The sequence below is a fragment of the Natrix helvetica genome, assembly GCF_964273705.1.
Source record: "Natrix helvetica genome assembly, chromosome: 1".
NCBI lineage: Eukaryota > Metazoa > Chordata > Lepidosauria > Squamata > Natricidae > Natrix > Natrix helvetica.
This window is the reverse complement of record NC_138548.1, coordinates 173,808,481-173,829,446: the sequence shown is the minus strand read 5'-3', so window position 1 is coordinate 173,829,446 and position 20,966 is coordinate 173,808,481. Positions and strand designations below refer to the sequence as shown.

General features: G+C 41.7%; 1 protein-coding gene across 3 annotated transcripts in view; it reads right to left on the bottom strand.

Annotated features, from left to right (window-relative positions):
• Positions 1-20,966, bottom strand: part of GULP1 (GULP PTB domain containing engulfment adaptor 1) — a 159,127-nt gene that overhangs the window by 53,806 nt on the left and 84,355 nt on the right. For all 3 annotated transcript variants that reach the window (XM_081934176.1, XM_081934178.1, XM_081934177.1), the window contains exon 4: positions 15,321-15,382. In XM_081934176.1, coding sequence (XP_081790302.1) covers positions 15,321-15,382 — 62 coding nt within the window. The remainder of the gene's footprint in view (positions 1-15,320; positions 15,383-20,966) is intronic.

The following is a 20,966-nucleotide window of genomic DNA, read 5'->3' as shown; positions in this document are numbered from 1 at the left end:
AATACTTTTAAAACAGCAGTGCGTTCCTCAGGGAAGCTTCTTGAAAGAAGGCTGCAGCAGATCGATCGTCTGCAGTTAAAAAAGGCGGGAACCGCCATTTTCTTTACATTTGTGTGCCGTTTCTCCGCCCAAATCCAAAATGGCCGCCGCTGCTTCAAACTTGCCAGTAGTTGTTCACAGCTCTGCTCCTGAGGCGACTACGAGCCCCCTGATGGTGTTCTACGCAGGGAGACCCTTCTCCATCTCCCAATCCTGCTCCCTCTGGCTCCGCTGCCACTACCACCGTAAAGGGGCATAAAAAAATCAGTCAAGCCCCATTCCAAGGCTTCTAAGGCCAAAAGCCTGGCAAGCCAGCCTCCAGCCCTGATAAAAGAAAAAAAAAGGCTGCAGCAGCAAAAGTAAGAAGTCTGCAAAGGCAGACAGTGACAAAAAGGCAAAGAAGGCTAAAAAGGCAGCCAGCTCCCATTATGAGAGGCAGAAAGAAAAAGCCTTAGATCGTTTACACATTAAGGCTGCCAGCAAGAAAACATCCTCTCCTAAACCTAGTGATATGCCTCAGCTGCCCCAAGGACAGTATTCCCTTCTGCTTTTTCTGGGTGGCAATCAGACCAATGACAACCCCACTAACCCTGTCTCCCCAATCAATGTCTCCAACATCTGGGGGTCCTTCTCAAGCCAACCAGGGGTGGAATGGAGTTGCCTCCTGTTGTCCAGAGACTGGATTCTCTGCCTTCTACCTCCAGTTCTATGGGACAGCCACAGGGTGGCTTTGCACCAATGATTCTGCCCAATTTCCAGGACATTATAAACTCAGTCATCTCCCAGAGCATAGCGGCCAGTTTCCAACAGCAACAGGCCCTGGCTCTCAGGCAGGTGGTGGCCACAGCTACAAGGCCACCTGCTGCTGCCCAGGTAGCCATACCTGCTGAACCAGAAGCTTCTGACCAGGAGGAATCAGACCACTCCTCAGGGTCAGAGGAAGGAGAACTGAGGGAGGCTGAACTGTCTCAGGATGAGGGCAGAGACCCTGACCAGAAACCCCTTTCTGGCCTTTTTCCTCCTGCCCTGTTTCCCTCTCTCTTGTACAAGGCCAAGGCAGCCTCCAAGATAGGGCTCCAGACAATGACCATGCCTCGACCTACGACGGTGAGTGCAGAGTCCCTGTATGCAGAGCAGACACCCCCAACTGAGGTTGTCCCAATGCCCAAAATTTACGTGGGCCTAATCCAGCGACAGTGGGCAGCTCCAACGTCGGGGCCCAATCCTTCGGCCAATGACAGGAGGTTCTTTAATGTGGCCAACGAACTGTCCCAATTTTTGGCAGTGCCTCCTATTGATGCTCCGGTGATCGCCCTTTACACCCCTGCGCACATGCCAGGGGTTCCAGAGGACGTTCTCAAACTGGAAGAGAAAAAGGCCGACCTGACCCTACAGAGGGGTCATCAGGCAGCGGCTTGGGCAATAAAGGCCGCTACTGTGGCATCTTTCTTCACCCGCCTGTGCTTACTGTGGCTGCAGGAACTGCAACAATGCGTTCCGGTGTCCGACATACGGTCCCATCAAGACATTGCCAAGTTGGTGGCGGTGATTCAGTTTGCGTCGGACGCTACTCTGACCTCGGCCAGATTCGCCGCCAGGTCAATGGCCTCCTCCATGGCCTCCAGAAGGTTGCTGTGGCTTCGTCAGTGGCAGGCTGATGCTCGCCACAAATGGAAGCTGGCTTCTCCCCCTTTCAAGGGGGGTTCTCTTTTCGGGGATGCCCTTGACCTGTACCTCATTGAGAACAAAGAAAAATGGAAGGTCCTTCCATCTGCCCCAAAGAAGGGCTTCAACCGCCCGGCTCCTTACCCCAGGCGCTCATCCTTCCGTGGCCAGGACACTGGTTCATTCTATCGGAACCAGAACTATGGTTCCTCCTTTTGGGGGGCGGACTATGGGATACAGTGTTATAGGCAACAGGGAGGCTTTCCCTCCAGGCAGAGGTTTCAGTCTGACCGTTTCCAACGCGGGAAATCTGCCAGGCGGCTCTTTCACTTTCGTAGAACCTAGGCCCTCCAAATCTAGTTACCCTATCGGGGGTAGGTTAGCAAAGTTCACCCACTTTTGGGATGCTACTACCTCTGATGCTTGGGTCAGATCTACAGTTAGGCAAGGGCTTGCCCTTGAGTGTTTCTCCAATTCCCCTAGTTCTTTCAGGGCCTGCCCCGTATCTTCCAACCCAGCTCGCAGGAACCTCATGTTGGAGGCACTCCAGCACCTCCTCGACATTTCCGCCATACAGTCGGTACCAATGGAGGAATGCGGGCTGGAGTTTTATTCTATCCTGTTTGTTATTCCGAAGGCCTCGGGGGGCTGGGGAGCCATTTTAGATCTCAAACGATTAAACCGGTTTATTTGTTACAAACGTTTCAAAATGCATTCTTCACATACCATTTTGGGATCAATTAGACAAGGGGATTTTTTGAGTTCCATCGACCTGACTGAGGCCTACCTCCACATCCCCATCTTGCCATGCCACAGGCAGTTCTTACGTTTCAAATACCTGGGGCAGCACTTTCAATACACTGCCCTCCACTTTGGCCTCTCCTCAGCTCCTCGGGTCTTCACTAAGATTCTAGCTGCTTTGGTTGCTGACCTCAGGGAGGTGCCTATTCGGCTTCAGGCCTACCTGGACGACATTCTGATTCAGTCCTCCTCCCCCTGCCAGGCTCGGAGGGACGTCGCCTCCACTATACAGGCTCTCCAGGCTCATGGGTTCTCCATCAATGTTCCCAAGAGCCATCTGCGCCCATCCACCAGGTTGGTCCACCTAGGGGCATTGATTGACACTGAGATATGCAAAGTGTACCTCTCCCGAGAGAGGCAGGAAAAATTGAGCTCCCTCTCAGGTCAGGTGGCCATGTCGCACAGGTGCTCTTTGGCACTGCTGTTTAAATTGATGGGTACCATGGTGTCTGCCATTGGGATTGTTCCATGGGCTCGCTTGCACTCACGTCAACTTCAATGGTTCCTCTTACCTTTCAAGCTGTTGAGCTGTTCACTGGCCAAGGTTCAGGTTCCGGCAAAGGTCAAGTGTTTGCTCACTTGGTGGACTTCTCAGGCAATAACAGACGGCCTGTGTTTCAAGGACCAGGAGTTCCTGACGGTTACCACGGATGCCAGCCTCTTCGGCTGGGGGGGCCACCCTCCAGGCACAGGTAGCAGAGGGCCAGAGGGACCAGTTGGACCGCACCCACAACATAAACTGGATAGAGTTGAGGGTGGTCCACCTGGCTCTACGCCACTTCCTCCCGTCGGTGACGGGGAAGCATGTCCTCGTGCTTACGGACAATGTGTCTGCCAAGGCACATATCAACCGCCAGGGGGGCACCAAATCTCGGCTTCTCATGGACGAAGCCATGAGGCTGGGCCTTTGGGCAGAGAAGAACTTGCTGCCCCTCACCTCGGAACATATCTTGGGGGTGGACAATTTGCAGGCGGACTGGCTCAGCCGCGAGACTCTGGACAATTGCACCCCTCATTATTTTAGGACATTGTGGGCAGGTTTGGTATGCTGGTGGTGGACCTGTTCACCACCCCTCAGAACAGTCAACTTCCACGGTTCTTTTCCAGATACCCTGCTCCTCGGGCGGAAGTGGCGGATGCCTTGAGATGTCACTGGCCCAAAGGCCTTCTGTACGCCTTCCCGCCCTTGCCCCTTTTGCCCAAGGTAGTGCAAAAGATTCTGAGGGAGGGGGCCGAGGTGGTGCTGGTCACCCCACACTGGCCACGCAGGCCTTGGTTCGCCGACCTGCGGACACTTTCTGTAGGCAGGCCCTGGAGGATCCCTCGGGACAGGATCTCCCTCCATCAGGGGTCGCTGGAACATCCAGACCCTCAGTGGTTCCAGTTGACTACCTGGTGTTTGAGCGGAACGTCCTAAAGGAGGACAGATTCTCCCCCAGGGTCATTGACACCATTCAGGCCGCGAGACGGCCATCCACTGACAGGATTTACAATGCCACCTGGAAGGCCTTCTGTGCCTGGGACATTGGCAAGTCCTTGGACCCTGCCCAAGTCACAATACCACAACTGCTTGAGTTCCTGCAGGATGGTCTGGACAAGGTCTGGCTCCAAATACCATCAGGAGACAGGTGGCGGCCATATCTCCCATTTTGGCATGTGGGGGTCCCCTTCCCTTGCCCAGTTACCCATGGTGCGCAACTTCCTCGGGGGCATCCAATCTCAAGCCCCCTGCGGTCCATAGGTACCCTTCCTGGGATCTGACCAAGGTTCTAGACGCATTGACCAGGGCTCCCTTTGAACCTCTGAGGGAGGTCTCACTCAGGTTTCTGTCCTTAAAGGTTTCCTTCCTGGTGGCCATAACTTCGGCACGTCGGATTTCAGAGTTGCAGGCTCTTTCGTCCAGGAAGGAGCTGTGCGTTTTCCATGCTGATCGAGTGGTCTTACGCCTGGACCCCTCCTTCATCCCCAAGGTGTGTTCTTGTTTCCACAGGACTCAAGAGGTGATTTTGCCCAATTTCTGTCCTAATCCGGTCCATCCTCTGGAGCGCAAGTGGCACACCTTGGATGTCAGGAGGGCCCTTAAGATTTATCTACAGCGTACGGCTGCGACTCGGAAATCCGATGCTCTTTTTGTCTCCTTTCAGCCAACTTCATTGGGTAACAAGGTCTCCTCTCCTACTATTTGCTGCATGTATTGCAACGGCCTACGAATCTCAATCCATACCTATACCAGGTCGGCTGACTGCACACTCAACTAGGAGTGCGGCTACATCAGCGGCCTGGGCAGCCCAGGCATCTTTGGCTGAAATCTGTAGGGCAGCAACTTAGGCTACCCCTTCTCCGTTTATTAAAAACTATAAGCTAGACATCTTCGCCTCTGCAGATGCAGTTTTTGGCCGCAGGGTGCTACAATCCATTCACAGGACAAGCACTGCACAGGACCAGTTATGACCCACCCGGGACGAGAAAGAGTGGGGTTACTTTGGTACGTCCCAGTCTGGATGCTACCTCCACCACTATGGAGAAAAGGCGTTGGTCCTTACCTGAGACGCCTCTTCTCGTAGGGTGGAGGTAGCATCCAGCCCCTCCCATAACGAACTGGTTCTATGTTATAGACATCTGTTGGGGGGGGGGTGCTCTCATTGCGGATTTCTCTATGTACAAGTGTTATTGGTTTTAGACATTTTTACTGAAATAAATTGTTTTAAACTGTTATGCTGGACATTGATTTACTGATTTCTGGTTGGCGATGAAGCATCGAGTCTGACATCCTTCGTCGGAACTGGACTTTTGCCTAGTGACAGGGGGCGTGGTTTAATTTAACTGTCAGGCTCAGTCCTCACAATGAGTGGATGAAGGTCAACCCAGTCTGGATGCTACCTTCACCCTACGAGAAGAGGCGTCTCAGGTAAGGACCAATGCCTTTTTACTCGTCATTTTGAGAATGCTATGGGAGCTGCCTGAGCAAGGTAGCTACTGTGCTTAAAAGAATAAGAGATACCCATGACAGACAGCACTGGACTACACAGGTGCCCTGATTTGGGAACCTCCAAGGTTGCTAGTCCCAGAAGGGAAGGCCAGAAAAGTATGAAAATGGAACCAATCAAATGGCTAGCATATCTCACCACTCTGAAAATAGCTTGGAGTACGTCTCTTCAGTCATATGGCGGGAGGAATTTGTTGAGCTGAGTCTCTGCACATCACTTCATTAGATAAAGCTTGAGTACCCACCTGTCTAAATTGGTGTATTAAAAATAGGATTATAATTACAGTGCCACAACTGATCCTTAAGCACTTTCTCTGTTAAATGAAGAGAGGAACTCAGGCCTAAGAGATGAGATTTTAGCAGCTCACACAGAGAATCCTCCCAAACAGAATGCACTATTCTATTTGAGCCAAGCTCCAGAGTCAGGAATGAGTCAAATAATTAGACTTATTTGGGGCCATATGGTCTAATATCAGAGTGTTGGATTTGATCTTCAAAGTGAGTTAGGCCACCTCTGGACAGCCCTAGCTATGCATCAGGGATTCTCTAACTGGGTGATGACACCCCAGGTAGTTGCAACAAATTTACAGGTAAAAATCTAATCAGGTTTATGCAGGTAAAATTCTTTCTCACTTTCCTTGCATCTGCCCACAACAGGTTTGTGCAAACAAAGTAGGATGTAGCCATACATTGACCATTTATCACGAACAGCTTTTCCATTATCATTATATCATTCTGTATCTCTCTCTCTTTCCATAAGGGGGCATAAAAATCCATTTATCATTTTAGGCAGGCTGCGATATTGCCAGGTTCAAGTAGCCTTGCTGTACGTAGAAAGCTACTATGTCATTAAAAACAATGATATATTAGTTTTTGTGAAGCAAAATAACAGCCTAACACACTATTGATTTTAATGGGAGAGAGAAGCAGATGTTTAATGGTATTTAATTGATCAGCTTGTGGCTTAAAGTTACAGCCAACGTAACAAAGTTAAAAAATATTTTCCTGTACTGCAGTTACCTATCTAATTCACCATAGCATATTTGATTTTTGTGAATTTCAGCCAATTTCAGCCATCTGAACATCGCTCTTAGTTAGTATATTGTGGAGGAATAAACAACAACTCCTAAATACAGGGAATGAGTTTTATAAACAACATATTTTTTTAATTGATATGAATGAATAAAATGCTGGGCTATTATAAAATATCATAAAATATATCCTATAACAAAATCCACTTTTAATCAAAAGATTAAAAAGAAATTAAACAGCCTACAAAGACAGCCTTTGAATAACTAAAAATACCAACAATTATGAAATATAAATTCAGCATTCACAAGGTAGGTTTAAACTTTGAACTAACACATATGGAAAGTGAAAATGTCTTTAGAAACTCGATTCATGTTTATTTTTTTATTTACAATTGCTACTTCTGAAAAATAAAAGCCCTTCAGATATAAACACATTATCATTTGCATTAATTTATGAGAAAGTATGGAACATCTGTGGATTTTCTTGAATACTATAGGGCAGAGGTATCAAACTCGTGGCCTGCGGGCCAGATTAGCAGTTTAGCAAAGGGGAAAAGAGTCCCGATATGTCACATGATGCTGCTGTGATGACAAGACATCCCTGCTATAGAGATATGAATTTTGACACACACACCAAATATAGCAACACAAATATACAATAAAAGCTCACTTCTTTTTCCAACCACTATTAAATATCACCGATTTTGCAGATAAGGATTAAAAAAACAAATCACATGCACACCTCTTTGCATAAGATTATTAAAACAGCTTATTCCAGTTGCTCAATATCCTGATAATGTCTTTGGCTAGAGACTAAACAGGCTGGACATGGGAATTGGCATTTTTAAAATTCCATTCTAGAAGCACACTTTAAAGACCAGAGAAGTAGTCCCGTTGTGAACTTTTCCCAGTGCAAATCCCAATGCATCCACCCCACTGTCATTAATTTGACAGGAAAAGGGTGGTGGTGGTGATGGAAAGATAATTGCAAGATTTCTTTCTTACATTGAACCTTCTATTATATGTATACTTTAATTAGAAGAAATAGTACAATAAAAAAACAGTGTCTTCTTCATGTCATCCACATTCTCTAAATTAAGATTGCAAAAGATTTGACTTCTAGGCTGTATGTTATGTGGTAGGCCTTAGTGGTTCCCATCCCCCCCATTTTTTCTTTTCCGCAACGACCCATGGATTTTCCAGTTGTTTTCCATTTCATTTCTTCTGCAGTGTTTATTTACCAGTTCTCTTTGAGTCTTGTTTCTGCCTACTTTGGAATATGGACCCTAAAATGTCATATAATGGAACTATAGCCCTTAAACTAATGAAAGCTATACATGCTCCTCCAAACAGTGTACTCAATCTAAATATTGCTTTTCGTTTGCTTCAAAGACTCTGAAATATTTATGTTTGTGTGTGTACCTTCAAGTCAGTTTTTGACTCCCAGCGATTGCCTGGATTAAACCATGCAGTTTTCTTTGCAAAGGTTTTTTTGGGTTTTTTTTTTCCCAGAAATGGTTTGCCATTGTCCACTTCCTAGGGCTCAGAGGGAGTGACCTTAAGAGACCCAAACTGGCTTCATGCCTAAAGTGGGACTAGAAATCACATTTCCCAGCTTTAGTGTGATGCCTTAACCAAACCCTATTAAAAACTGCCTCTCCTGAAGCATTTGAATCATGTATTAATATCTCTATTTGACTGAAAATTTGAAGATAGATACTCAAATAGATTATTCCCAAAATACTCAACCTTAGCTTTGACCCTGAAGAGAGGGAATTTGGAACCGATCTCCATATTTCCATGGACAAATTGCTGGTCTTGACTATACGTTCTGATTCTGGGCCTCAGTGAGAGCTAGTCTTTATCTGTTTATGAAATGCTCTACCATGTTGTAAAGAATGGAGCTACAATCAATTCACCAAAAAGAAGAAATATGTCATGAGCAATTTATACTAAATGTCATTGTGAGAAAGAAACATACTGGACCAACACAGAATCAGCATGACTGTGTGATTGTTGAATGGCCAAACATGGCACCTTAGAATAAGGAGAAATCTTTGTGGCTAATATCTACCTCCATACTTTTTCGCCTGTTTGTCACTCATGAGTCTATACTGTATTTATTACCTAATCTAACCTACTAAAATTTTTACTTTATAAAAAACGGTACCACCATCATTTAGATTTCCATCTCATTCTCTTTCCCTGTACATATTTTAGAAGGAGCACAATATTGAGGAGTCTTTATGCAAAGGAAACAATTCTTTGTGAAAATAATTGTTTCCTTTGCAATAAAAACTCCACCGTCTGTCTAAAACATATGGCTCTTATTTCCCATAGGAACTACTATCACTGCAAATTTCTCCAAATTCTGTCCCCTGTGTACTGCTTCTAGAAATGTTTGCACATCTTATTCATATAGAGATCTATACGAACTTAATGTTTATCCTATAACTTGGTGAAAAATAAGAAAACAAGTTTTAACTATTCTGCACCAGAGGTGGGTTGCTCCTCGTTTTACTACTGGTTCACTTCGCGTGTGCTGTGTGTGTGCTCACACAATTCAATGTAAATTGCTCTTCATGCATATGTAGAACAATTTACAGTGAACTGCACACATGCGCGCACATTACTAAACAACTGCTGCTTCTGTGACCCAGGCCAAAATACCACTATCAGTTCGGCCGAAACTGGGAGCAACCCATCTCTGTTCTGTACCCATATCCCCTGTGTAAAATCAAGCTCTTTATTTTTCATTACCTTACCTCAAAGTTTGTTATCATATCTGGGATTCATAGCCCATCTTCAAAGTTTTCCAATGCAATCCAGTATTAATTAATTTTGCAGCTTAATTCTTGCTTGAGGATCTAATTTGGCTTTTTTTTTAAAAAAAGGTTTCTTTGGGCAGTCTTTCCCAAAATAGAAAAAAAATCTCACCAGATGGACTCACTTTCTCTTTTCATTTCCTTCCTTCCGGAGCCATCCCGACTTCATCAGCCTGGGGCTGTCTGTTTACCGCCGGCTTGAAGAACTTCCCTTGGGTCAATCAGGGACTTTGCGGTGTTCCTGAGACCAGCGAGGCTTTGTCTTCCTGGTCACCATCTCTACGGGACGGTGGACCGTCCAGCGGCAAAAGTGTCAACGGCAGTCTCAGAGTGTCGAGACTGCACGTTGTGTCATCGTGATGTGGCTCCTCTTCCTTGCCTGCCCATCTTCAAAGTGACCTGACTAAAACGAACTATTTCTGGAGTTCCAGACTAGACCCTGTTCCTGGCACATCAGTAATAATGAGTATTTTATGCAATGCATTTAAATACTTATTTCTATTTCTTATGTTTGAAATGGTACAGTTGCACAGTACATAAGTTGTATGAAGCTTCAAAATTAATTAAGCTTCATAACTACATTTTACTTTGGCAGCAAAACATCTAGTGAATGTTCATTGTACATTAACATTGTTCTTACCATCCAATCTTCCTTTCATCATAGTATACTGTGCTTATGTCTGCCAAAATAATTGCAGCTTTATTTCTAAGTGCTTTCCAAGTACCAGATGTTGCTTGCCTGTAACCAATTTTCTATAAAACACAGACTTGTATTCGTTCCAAAAAACCAAGAAGATTGTTAGCATAATAGGTTGATTAAATCAGAAACTAACCAACTATTTTGGGGATCAATATAAATTTATAATGTGTACTTCCCAGAAACAGATCATGATTACATATGAAGCATGCACTTTTATAAATTATAAATGTGAGCTTTGTATTTAATTTGGACAATGTATTTCTATATTTCTGAAGTTACCTAAGGTCCTATGATCCTAAATTAATTATAGTGCTTTATTCTATCATTTATTCTTTTCTGCTGAATAGACATAGTGAATTTGAGAACTAGTAGTTTTGAAAAGACATGTTATACATTAAATCAAATTCTCTGGTTTATGAACTTAAAATTATAGTTTAAATTCTCTTGGATCTGGAGAAGTGTTGCATCCAGTGCCTGATCCAGTACCCCATTGGAACATAGTTGCTCATTTTGCTGTAATAGCTATTTCTGATTGATTTCAGTGACTCTCACAAAATGTGAACTTTAAAAATGTAGATAAAGGTGAAATATTGTCATATTTTCCTCTCATATCATCAAGAAGGAAAAAGGATTTTAAGAAAAAAAATATTTTTTCTTACTCATACATCACCTGTGAGGATACAGATGCAAATTTTTACTTAGTCCTGACGCACAGACAGAAGAAAGGAAAAACCATATAATAAAATGGATAAAAATGCTTTAAAAAGCATTGTTGTGTTACAGCACAGCAATGGGAAGAATTGTGAATTAAATCTGTAAAACAGGGGTGTCAAACTCAATTTCATTGAAAGCTGCATCAGGGTTGTGTTTGACCTTGAAGGGCTAGAGGTGGGGTGGCCGGGGGTAGGTGTGGCCATGGAGGGTGTGGCTGTGGGTGGCCGTGACATGGACTTGTGTTGGGGGCACCTGTGGTGGCAAGTGCTAAGGCAAGACTTCCCTGAGACCCTCCCTCACTGTCATTATAATCTCCTTTCCTTCCTTCCTTTTCTTTTTCCTTCCCTCTCATTCTCCTTTCCTCTTCCTTCCCCTCTGTCCTTATTTTTCCTTCCTTGCTCTCTTCCCATCTCTTTCTTTGTCTTTCCTCTTTTCCTTTCTCCTTTCCCTTCTTGCATGCTTAAATGCAAAAGGGGAAACATTTCTCCTTTTGCTTTGTTTTTAGTTTGTTTTGATAGCCCTCTGCCAGTGAAAACGAAGCTTGCCGGGGGGAGGGGGGCTGCACACTTCATTTTCGGTGGCAGAGGCACCACAGGCCAGTCCTATGCTGTTTCCAGGCCAGCCCCACAGGCCAGATCTAAGCACTTTGAGTTTGACACCCCTGCTGTAAAACAGTGACGTGCTGTGAGGTTTATGGCTGGTGAGGCTGGTGACGTCATCAGGAAGGCGGGGAATGGGACCACGTGTGCTGGAGGCTCAGGCTGCCTCAGCCTCCAGCACACATGATCCCATTCCCCGCCTTCCTGAGGGTGCTCTGCCGGCTCGCGCTCCGCAGTCCTCGAAAGTGACTGGGGAACGACGAGAACCTTCCTGCCTCTGCTGGACTTTGCGCGCTCCTCGCGACTGCAATAGACATCCAGAAGTGGCAGGGGCTGTTGGGCTGGAAGCCCAAACCCCATTAGCCACAAAAGCCGCTTCTGGACATCTATTGCAGTCGCGAGGAGCGCGCAAAGTACAGCGGAGGCTGGAAGGTTATTGGTGCTTCCGAGAACTCTCCTGCCTCCGCCGGTTGCCCAGCTGGCACCGCCCTGCGCGTGCATCTCCTCCTCCTCCTCCTCCTCCTCCCTCCTCCTCCTCTTCACTCCCCAAAAGCTCTTCTCCTTACCGGAACTTAGCTGAAGCCGTGTAAAAGGGATGGGACGAAATATATATTATTATTATATACTATTATTTCATGAAGAGAGGTGAGGCTCTGCCTCCCCTGCTTCCCCTGACCGCACGTCCCTGCTGTAAAACATGCAATAGGTTATAACCTAAAGGAAAATTAGTACAAAATATTCTACAGATTTATGCAACTCTATAAATATTTAAGATAACAACAAATGTTGGAGGTGCTATGAAAGAGAAGGAACGTTTTATCACATGTGGAAAGATAAATGTAGTATAACAAAGTATACTTTGGAATTAAAATTTGAAATGAAACCATAACTTTTCTTACTAGGTAAAATCTCAGAAAAAAATTACCAAGAAACAAGAAAATTTAACAAGACATTGCATGCACTCACACATTCAAGTTTATGGTCACTCACTTGGTCAACAGCCACACTCAAATCACTTTGCATAAAAAAGTCAAGTATTTGTATCAATATCCTAAATTGTAATTAATATTGATACAATATTTCTTTCTCTTTTCTTTATTTCCAAAATGCCAGGTTATCTAAACAATACAATGTTAATAATTTTAATACTGTATAAATATTGTTTTTATTGAAATAATGGAATGTAGGAAGTGTTCTGTGAACTCTTGTGATTTCAAGCTCATTAGTTGATCCTATATCTGTGGTTAGCTATCAGTTTCCAGATCTACAGTATGTGCAGATAGTTTCTATTGATATTAATTAATATTCATGATATGTGCACAACAGAAAATACAGTCAATGGTTTTTTTTCTTAATTTTCAAACAGGTAGTATTCCAACATATTTTATTTACTGTCATGCACATTTTTATTTATTGCAGTACCATTTCCAACATAATCAACCAAAGGTCCATAAAGATTATATATGCATGACATTTTCCTATCCGAACATAGCATATAAGGAGGAAGAGACTGGAAATGAATCTTTAAAAGCTGGCTTTTAAAGACACTCTCCCTGCTGCAATGGAGAAAGTTAATTTCTCTCATGGAAAAAGGAGGAGACTGCATTTTCTTCCAGCTACCAAATAGTCTTGAACGTTTTTGTTCTGTATACTAATGGACTCTTTGATGGGCAATTGAAGCTTCCTTGTTCCTCAACCTTTTGATTATGAAGTTTATTTCTCTGCTGCAAACAGCAACAAAAAAAGAAAGTTGAAGTTCTGCCTTCACTCCCATAATCCTGATCAATAGAACTTCTTCCTATTAATAGTAAGACAACTATACTATTGATTGTATGGAAAGAACTAAAGTGGAAAGGTTGGTAATTAAAATCTCTCCTGTCCAATGATTTTGAGCAGGGTAATTATTTATACACTGAGAAAGAGAAAACTCTTGCTTATTCTGCCATCTGGATAGGCAGTAGGAAGCAATAGGGTCAAAGGAGGACTAGTAATTTTTACAAAAGAGAAAACTCATGAATCAATCAACTGCATATTCAAGGGAATAAAATTCACAAGGGAAGAAGAAACAACAACTGTACTCTCCCTTGGTACCCATATCAGCAGAGACAATAATGGCAAATTAGAAACATAAGTCTGTTGTAAAAGCAGCCACACCAACCAAGTGCTCACTATCAAAATAACAACCCAAATTCCCACAAGAAAAGCTCTGCAAGAACATTATTTAGATGAGTAAAAACACACTGCAACAACCTTGAACATCAGAAAAATAATATATCTTCCAACAAAATGGATACCCACGCCTCTTTATTAAAAGCGCCTGGCCATTAACACACTACTGCACAACCAACACAAGCTGTCAAAAGGATACTAGCAATAGCAATAGCACTTAGACTTATATACCACTTCATAGTGCTTTGCAGCCCTCTCTAACCATGAGCCTGGTGAGATTCGATCTGCAAAATTACTGGCGGCTGGTGATCAGCAGAAGTCTGCAGTACTGCACTCTAACCACTGTACCACCATGGGTCATAATAATGCCATACATCAAAAACATCTCAGAAACCACCAACAACTATAACTGCATGTCATTACTTTAGCACACATACCAACAAAGATCTGAAAAAACTTAAGTAAACCAAAAGCTCCAGTAGCCTAGTACAAAAAACAACAGTCATCTACAATTGACAGGATTAAGACTGTGACAACCACTATGTAGGACAGACTGGCAGGAAATTAGCAGAGCACATCCATAAGAGCAATCATGGTAGCAATCAGAAGAGATGAAGAAAAGTCCTTAATTTCATGACACATGGACAGATTTAACCATAGTTTCAACTGAGAAACTGTGAACATCCTAGACTAAGCCACTCAGACCAAACCATTCAGATGGCACTTGGACAAATCTGCCATCAAATGGCAACATAGGCAGTGATGAAATTCAATTTTTTTTACTATCAGTTTTGTGGGCGTGGCTTGGTGGGTATGGCAGGGGAAGGATACTGCAAAATCTCCATTCCCACCCCACTCCAGGGGAAGGATACTGAAAAATCTCCATTCCCATTCCAATCCAGGGGAAGGATACTGCAAACTTACCATTCCCTCCCCACTCCTGCATGAAGGATATTGCAAAATCCCCATTCCTACCCCACTCTGGGGCCAGCCAGAGGTGGTATTTGCTGGTTCTCCGAATTACTCAAAATTTCCGCTAGCAGTTCTCCATAACCTGTCAGAACCTGCTGAATTTCACCCCTGCACATAGGGATAAATAACACCTATATACCATTCAAAAGAGACAGTCAAAAAGCTAATAAGGAAACAAAGACACCATTACACCTCTCCAGCAATCAACACCTAGATAAGTAGAGATTAATACCAAGATTAATATTAGATTAATAATCAAGCAGTAACAATACCTCAATTAAAGGACTACCAAATCAGACAAACAATCCAACAATAAACAACATCCCACTCAAGAAACTATCCAGACGATTCCCACCAAAACAGATAGGGCAAGCCACTTGTATATAAACAAAGCAAATCCTACTCTCTTCTAACACTGATGGTGTTACCTAGTTGGGTAAAGAAATGTCTGCAAGAAAACCAAATTCAGAGAGCACAAAGGGTCCCATATCTTACAAAAGAAAATGATAAATGTCTAAATGTTATGAATGGATAGTTCCTGGTCCTAGAAGTAATGTGGCCTTCAGTTTAATTTCAAAAGTCCTCTGCAGTATCAGTTCAAACTCTGATAAGAGCTACCTTAACCATTTCCATATTCTTTTATTGTTTAAAAGGGGGGGAAAAAGATGCCACTTGCACTTTGTTTGTCTTCTTCTACCATATGAACCCAACAAATTACCCCTGAAAGAATGAAGTCTTTAGTAATTACAACAGCAATCTGATTTAGAAAATTGCGAGCTATCAAGTTAGTAGAAACAAGTTAGCAGACACAGACCTCACCTTTGCATTGTAAGGAATATAGTGCTTTGATAAAGCTTCAGGAGTGTGCATCCACGTCTTATCTGCAAAAGGAAAAAATACACATAATTAAGACTTAGGTACTTAGATATACACACAAGAAAAACACATTCAATAGGTGTTTGCATCTATATATACCAAGCACAAAAGATACCTATTGCGTATTATATACCTATATGCACCTACCCTCACAGAAAGTTCCCAGAGATTTCCAAAGACTATTCAATCTTCAATCTCCATCTATGCATCACAATATCTAATTCCTGAAATGAGTATTCAATTGTCTGATACTTTATTAAAGGAGGTTAGTAGTGGTTGTTAAGCAAAGGTCATGCCCAAGCTCTGAAGACTTTATATAAACCAACATTTCATTTCCTTGGTGGCGCAGTGGTTAGATGCAGTACCACAGTCTACTTCTGCTGAGTGCTGGTTGCCTGCAATTTGGTAATTCAAATCCCACCAGGTTCAAGGTTGACTCAGCCTTCCATCCTTCCAAGGAGGGTAAAATGAGGACCCAGATTGTTGGGGTCCAATATGCTGACTCTGTAAACTGCTTAGAGAGGGCTGTAAAAGCACTGTAAAGCATTATATAAGTCTAAGTGCTATTGCTATTGTATTCAACTTATACTCTTTGGATCCTAACTGACAGGTTAGAGAAGAAAGACTTTGTTACTATGAGAAGGAAAGGAGGTAGATGGGATTTATTTCTACTCCATATCACTGATTTACTCCTGTCCTTGTCCAATCAGAATTCTGCCAAATGCTTACTGGCTTCTTATGACCAAGAAAGACAAAAATTTCTAAACAACACATTATACTCAGTTGTGTCCAACCATTAAAATACAATACGTGTACTTGGGTAACAAATAATTCTAAACAGTCATGCAATTTGTTTATTGTATGATGCAGCTTTTGAAAATAGAAATACAAAATAGAAATCATCTCTGAAAATTATCATGATAGTTTTTACCACTGAGACCTAGCTCTCCCTGACATTTTAAACTGAGCCATCCTAGCTCTCCCTGACATTTTAAACTGACAATGAATTCAGCTCACAAACAGGAAAGGCAATTTCAATAGCAGCTAAAGAGGCATTTGAATGCCACTTCAAGCTATACAGACACAATCCAGTGTCCATTTCCTATCTTTGAAATATTTATCTTAAAACTGAGATTTATCTTCACAATCAGTGAAGATAAATCTCAGTTTTAAGATAAATATTTCAAAGACAGAAAATTAAGTTTGTTATAGCTGCATTATGTCATTCAAGCATTTTCATGAATACATTATTTAAGTGTGAATTGATGTTATGTGAACAATTAACATTAAATTAAAAAAAGAGCATGAGATCTCATTGCCTGTCCTTAATACAGAATACAGAAAGATTTACAGTTTTACTTTATACATTTGATCTTCTCTTGATTCCTAATAGAATACATTCCTACTCTAACACTAAATCTTCTAGTGTGGCATAGCTGCAATTTATAAAACCTCTCTAGAAAAACTGTAATGTCAGGTAGGTTAGCAGTCAGTGTAAATGATGGATGACTGCATCTTACAGAGCCAAGTTTAAATTATGGGCATCCTGGTTTATTTATTCCTTTATTCCTTGTTAACCACCCAAAGCATATGTTTTGAGATGTGTGGCCATGTAAATTGAATATATAAATAAATAATATAAAACATATTATCCAGGAATTAGCAGAGCCAAGGCAATCATGACATGAAAATAAAGCATTTATGAGTTTGATCCAATCAGTTTTATTTATTTGTAATTATTCTGGTTTTTTTTATAATTTTGCATACATACGAGTCTTCAAATAGATTTAAACCAATTTGAATGTAGAAATTTGATTTAGTTTTGATAGCTTACTTTGATTTAGACAAATGAAATCCATTATTGATCAATGAAATACATGGTGATCTTTCAGATATCACTTAGGACAGGGATCCTCAACCGGTGGCCCACGGGCCACATCTGGCCTGCCGACACAATGTTTCCAGCCCTCGCAGTGGTGGGATTCAGCCCTACCCCCTGCCCGGCTGCTCCCACTCATTCCTCACATGGCTGGCTTTGCCCGACTGAGGGAGGCTTTGGGAAGAAGTGCCTCACCTGCCAGAGGGCAGCATTATACATTTTAAGTTTTCTTAATTGCATCTCCTGTGCTCCCCTATCCCACTTAGTGTGTTTCAGATTGAGGCTATGGGCTCCCTGATCAAGAGCAGGGCAGAAGGGAAGCCAACCTTAATCTCAATAGCCAAACTGAGGGCTGGATGGGGTGGAGGAGAGAGAGGCAGTGCTTTCTGAGATGGCAGGGCAGTCTAGTAATTCCTCATTTTCCCTTCCCCCGCCAATTAAGGGGGCAGGCAGGCTATTATACTTGGTAGTCTAGCTCAGCCTAGAAAGGCAGAGGAGGCCCTTGTGCCAGTAGGGACTTTCCTGGGTCTCATGGTTGCTGATTTAGCCACAATGAAACGTGTTATCTTGGCAAGGGAGCTATTGGGGAGGGGGCAGAGGAATCAAGCCCAGAGGAGAAGCACCCCTTTTCCTTCTTGTCTGTTCTGGCACTGTACAGCAGTGGGGGGAGAGCAAAAGGAGCCCATGCTGGTTGGGTGACTTGGCCAGGGAACAGTCCCAAGTATGTGGGAGGTTGCTGCTGAGGGATGCCTGTTTCTAGGTTCTGGAGTAGACATAAACCTACTCCTTTGCCTCTAACTAGGCCCAGCTCTTGGGCTGAGTCCCTTGCCTCCCATCCATCCAAAACAAGGAGAGACATTGCCTTTCCTGGTTTGTTCTACTTGTTAATTGTAAGCTCCTTGGGGCTGAGAACAATTGCTGAGAAACTGAGTTTCCTCAAATGGACCACTAGACTCCTAAATAACTTTAAAAAAAACAATCTAGTAAAAAGAAAAGTCAATCAAAAGAGAAACATGCAAGCAAAAGCAAATAAAACACCCCCAGGAGCAAAACAAATCAAAGTTTAATTTATGTATATTGTGTAATGGACTGCTAAATTGGCAAAATGGACTGCTAAATTGCCCACACCCACATGACCACCTAGCCACACCCACCCAGCTGGTTCATCCCCCCAACAGTCTGAGGAACTGTGAATTGGCCCCCTGTTTAAAAAGTTTGAGGACCCCTGACTTAGCACATTGCCACAATGGAAAAATGACATCAGGGCAACTGTAATCCATCAATGCTGGCTAACTATTTTTGGACTTTGCAACAAAAGTACAAACAAAAATCAGCAGCAAAACATTTTTAGCCCTGTTGTAGCCATGCACCATGTCAGAATCCTTACGTGATTAAATATATTATAGTCATTAAAAGTTAATTTAATATTTCTCATGATTTCTATGTAATACACTCAGGAAGAAAATCTTTTGGAAAAAAATCATGGTCTAGTGTTATTTTCTAATACTGTTGCAAGGCTAATCAATAAAGACTCAATGTCAATAATATTGTTGCAATGGTTCCCAAATTGTGATGTGATATATCTGGAAAATTTCATTTTGATTTTATTTTCTTGTGCTAAATCCACATCTAAATGTGTTTTATCTTTTCTTATGGTAAAAGATAAATATCATTTGTCTGTCGCTATCTATAGGTAGTACTGCATTAACAACTATAACATATAGTTATATCTGAATTTAGATAAACAATGTTATCAGCTTTAGAAACACCTAAATTATTAGAAATAATTTTTAAATCTTCAGACAAGAAAACCCACAATTAGTCCTTATAAATAACATTTATTGAGAAATCAGTTTGATCTAAAAACCTTTGAAGATGAATGGAACAAAGAATTGTAGATCCCCATTTTGTCTGAACAGAAAACTGTCTTTAATATTTATGTAAAAAAATTCAATAGATCTTATACTATGGTTCATTCAACAGCAACAATCTAATGTATTTTGGACACTGGCCTTCATTATTTTGAACAAAAAAATCATAAATTACTGTGTTAAAGATGAAATGAGCATAAATGCTTCATTAAAATATGTCTCTGTCATGTCAAAGAATTGCTATATTCTGAAAGGGAATCATTACTTCTATTAAATTAACTTTGAAATGAGATTTAACATTTTTGAATGTCCGCATTCTTTTGAACTATTATCTTATAAATGGAAATTGTCATCTGAGCAAGGAAAATAAACTCTCCATGCCACTCTTCTAAAAGATTTGTCCTCAAACAATGGAAAGATAAATTGTATGGTTTCAATCACTCAGTGGTTTAAAGATCTTGTGTTAATGTTATGAATGAGTTGCTTACAAATGTAAATTATGAAGAGACAATTATAATGAAATACATTATTTTTATTGAAACTATTGTATATTTCACATTCATATCTAAATGTATGGGAAGTTCTTGTATGTATATGTATGTATAGGTCTGTTCTATTGTGCCTAATTTGATAATAGTGCATAGCCTTAATACAAATATGGTCCATCTTATATTGTAAAGGAATAAAATAAAACCTTACAGTTTATCTGCAAAAAAAAAAAAAAAAAAAACCAACAACCAACCAACCAACCAACCAAAAACCCTTAAATATGTTTCTATAAAAGTATCTGCTACCATGCAACCCTGGTGCAACAATGCTAAGATAATAAAGTATCAAAACTACACACACACACACACACACACACACACACACACATATATATGTTGTATTTGTGCTGATAATTACCTTCAGCTGGTGAAACTGTACATATACAAAGGTACAGTATCCTGTGGAACTTTGTTTTAGTTCACCCACTGTAGTTAGCAAACTTTGGCTAAGTTTATTTATCAACGATAAGCATATTTTGTATACAGGTTGTCCTTAACTTACAATCGAATGCTTAAAGGATTTAAAAAAACAGTTACTTACGACCCATTACCGAAGCTACAACTGTCCCATCACTCCCACAGTCACATGATTACATTTCAGGCTCTTAGCAACAGGCTTATATTTAAAACCAGTTAAAACCAGTTGCATACACATAATAGTGTTTTGCAATATTTTTTGCCACTTTCCATGTAATATGGCTTTTTCAGGAGGCAACTGGATTTTCTTGATTTTTATTTGAAGACCTTTTACTTCTCATCCAAGAAGCATCTTCAGCTCTGACTGGATGATGGGGAATGGAAAGATTTATATTCCTTGCAGACAACTGGTCATTTGCATCCTTTTAAAGGGTTGTTGGAGCATTTGGAGATTTATCTGTTATCATCAGGGTCACCTGAGTAGTGGTAATGGTTTTTGTAGACTGCAATTTTTTTTTCTCTGGAAATCCGTTCATACTCCCAACACCATGCATTTGAAGGGGTTTTCATCTCAAATTGGATAGCTAAAAGTCTATATGTGTAGATGACGGAGAATCTCCACATTGAACTTCGTACTGGTTATTCTAAGCCTAAGGCATAGTGAATCCTCTCTTCAAGAACATCAAATTTCCTTAATGGTTTATTATTCTTTTTTTTTTCTGGTTTACTAATAATTTTAAAGTACTGAGGCAGACAATAGCCATGGCATTTTTCATAACAGGCATTTTAATGACACTATCAGTAAAGAAGTACAACTTCACAAATTTTATGAAAGTAGGGATTCAACGCATGCATGGGCAACTTCACCAATTAA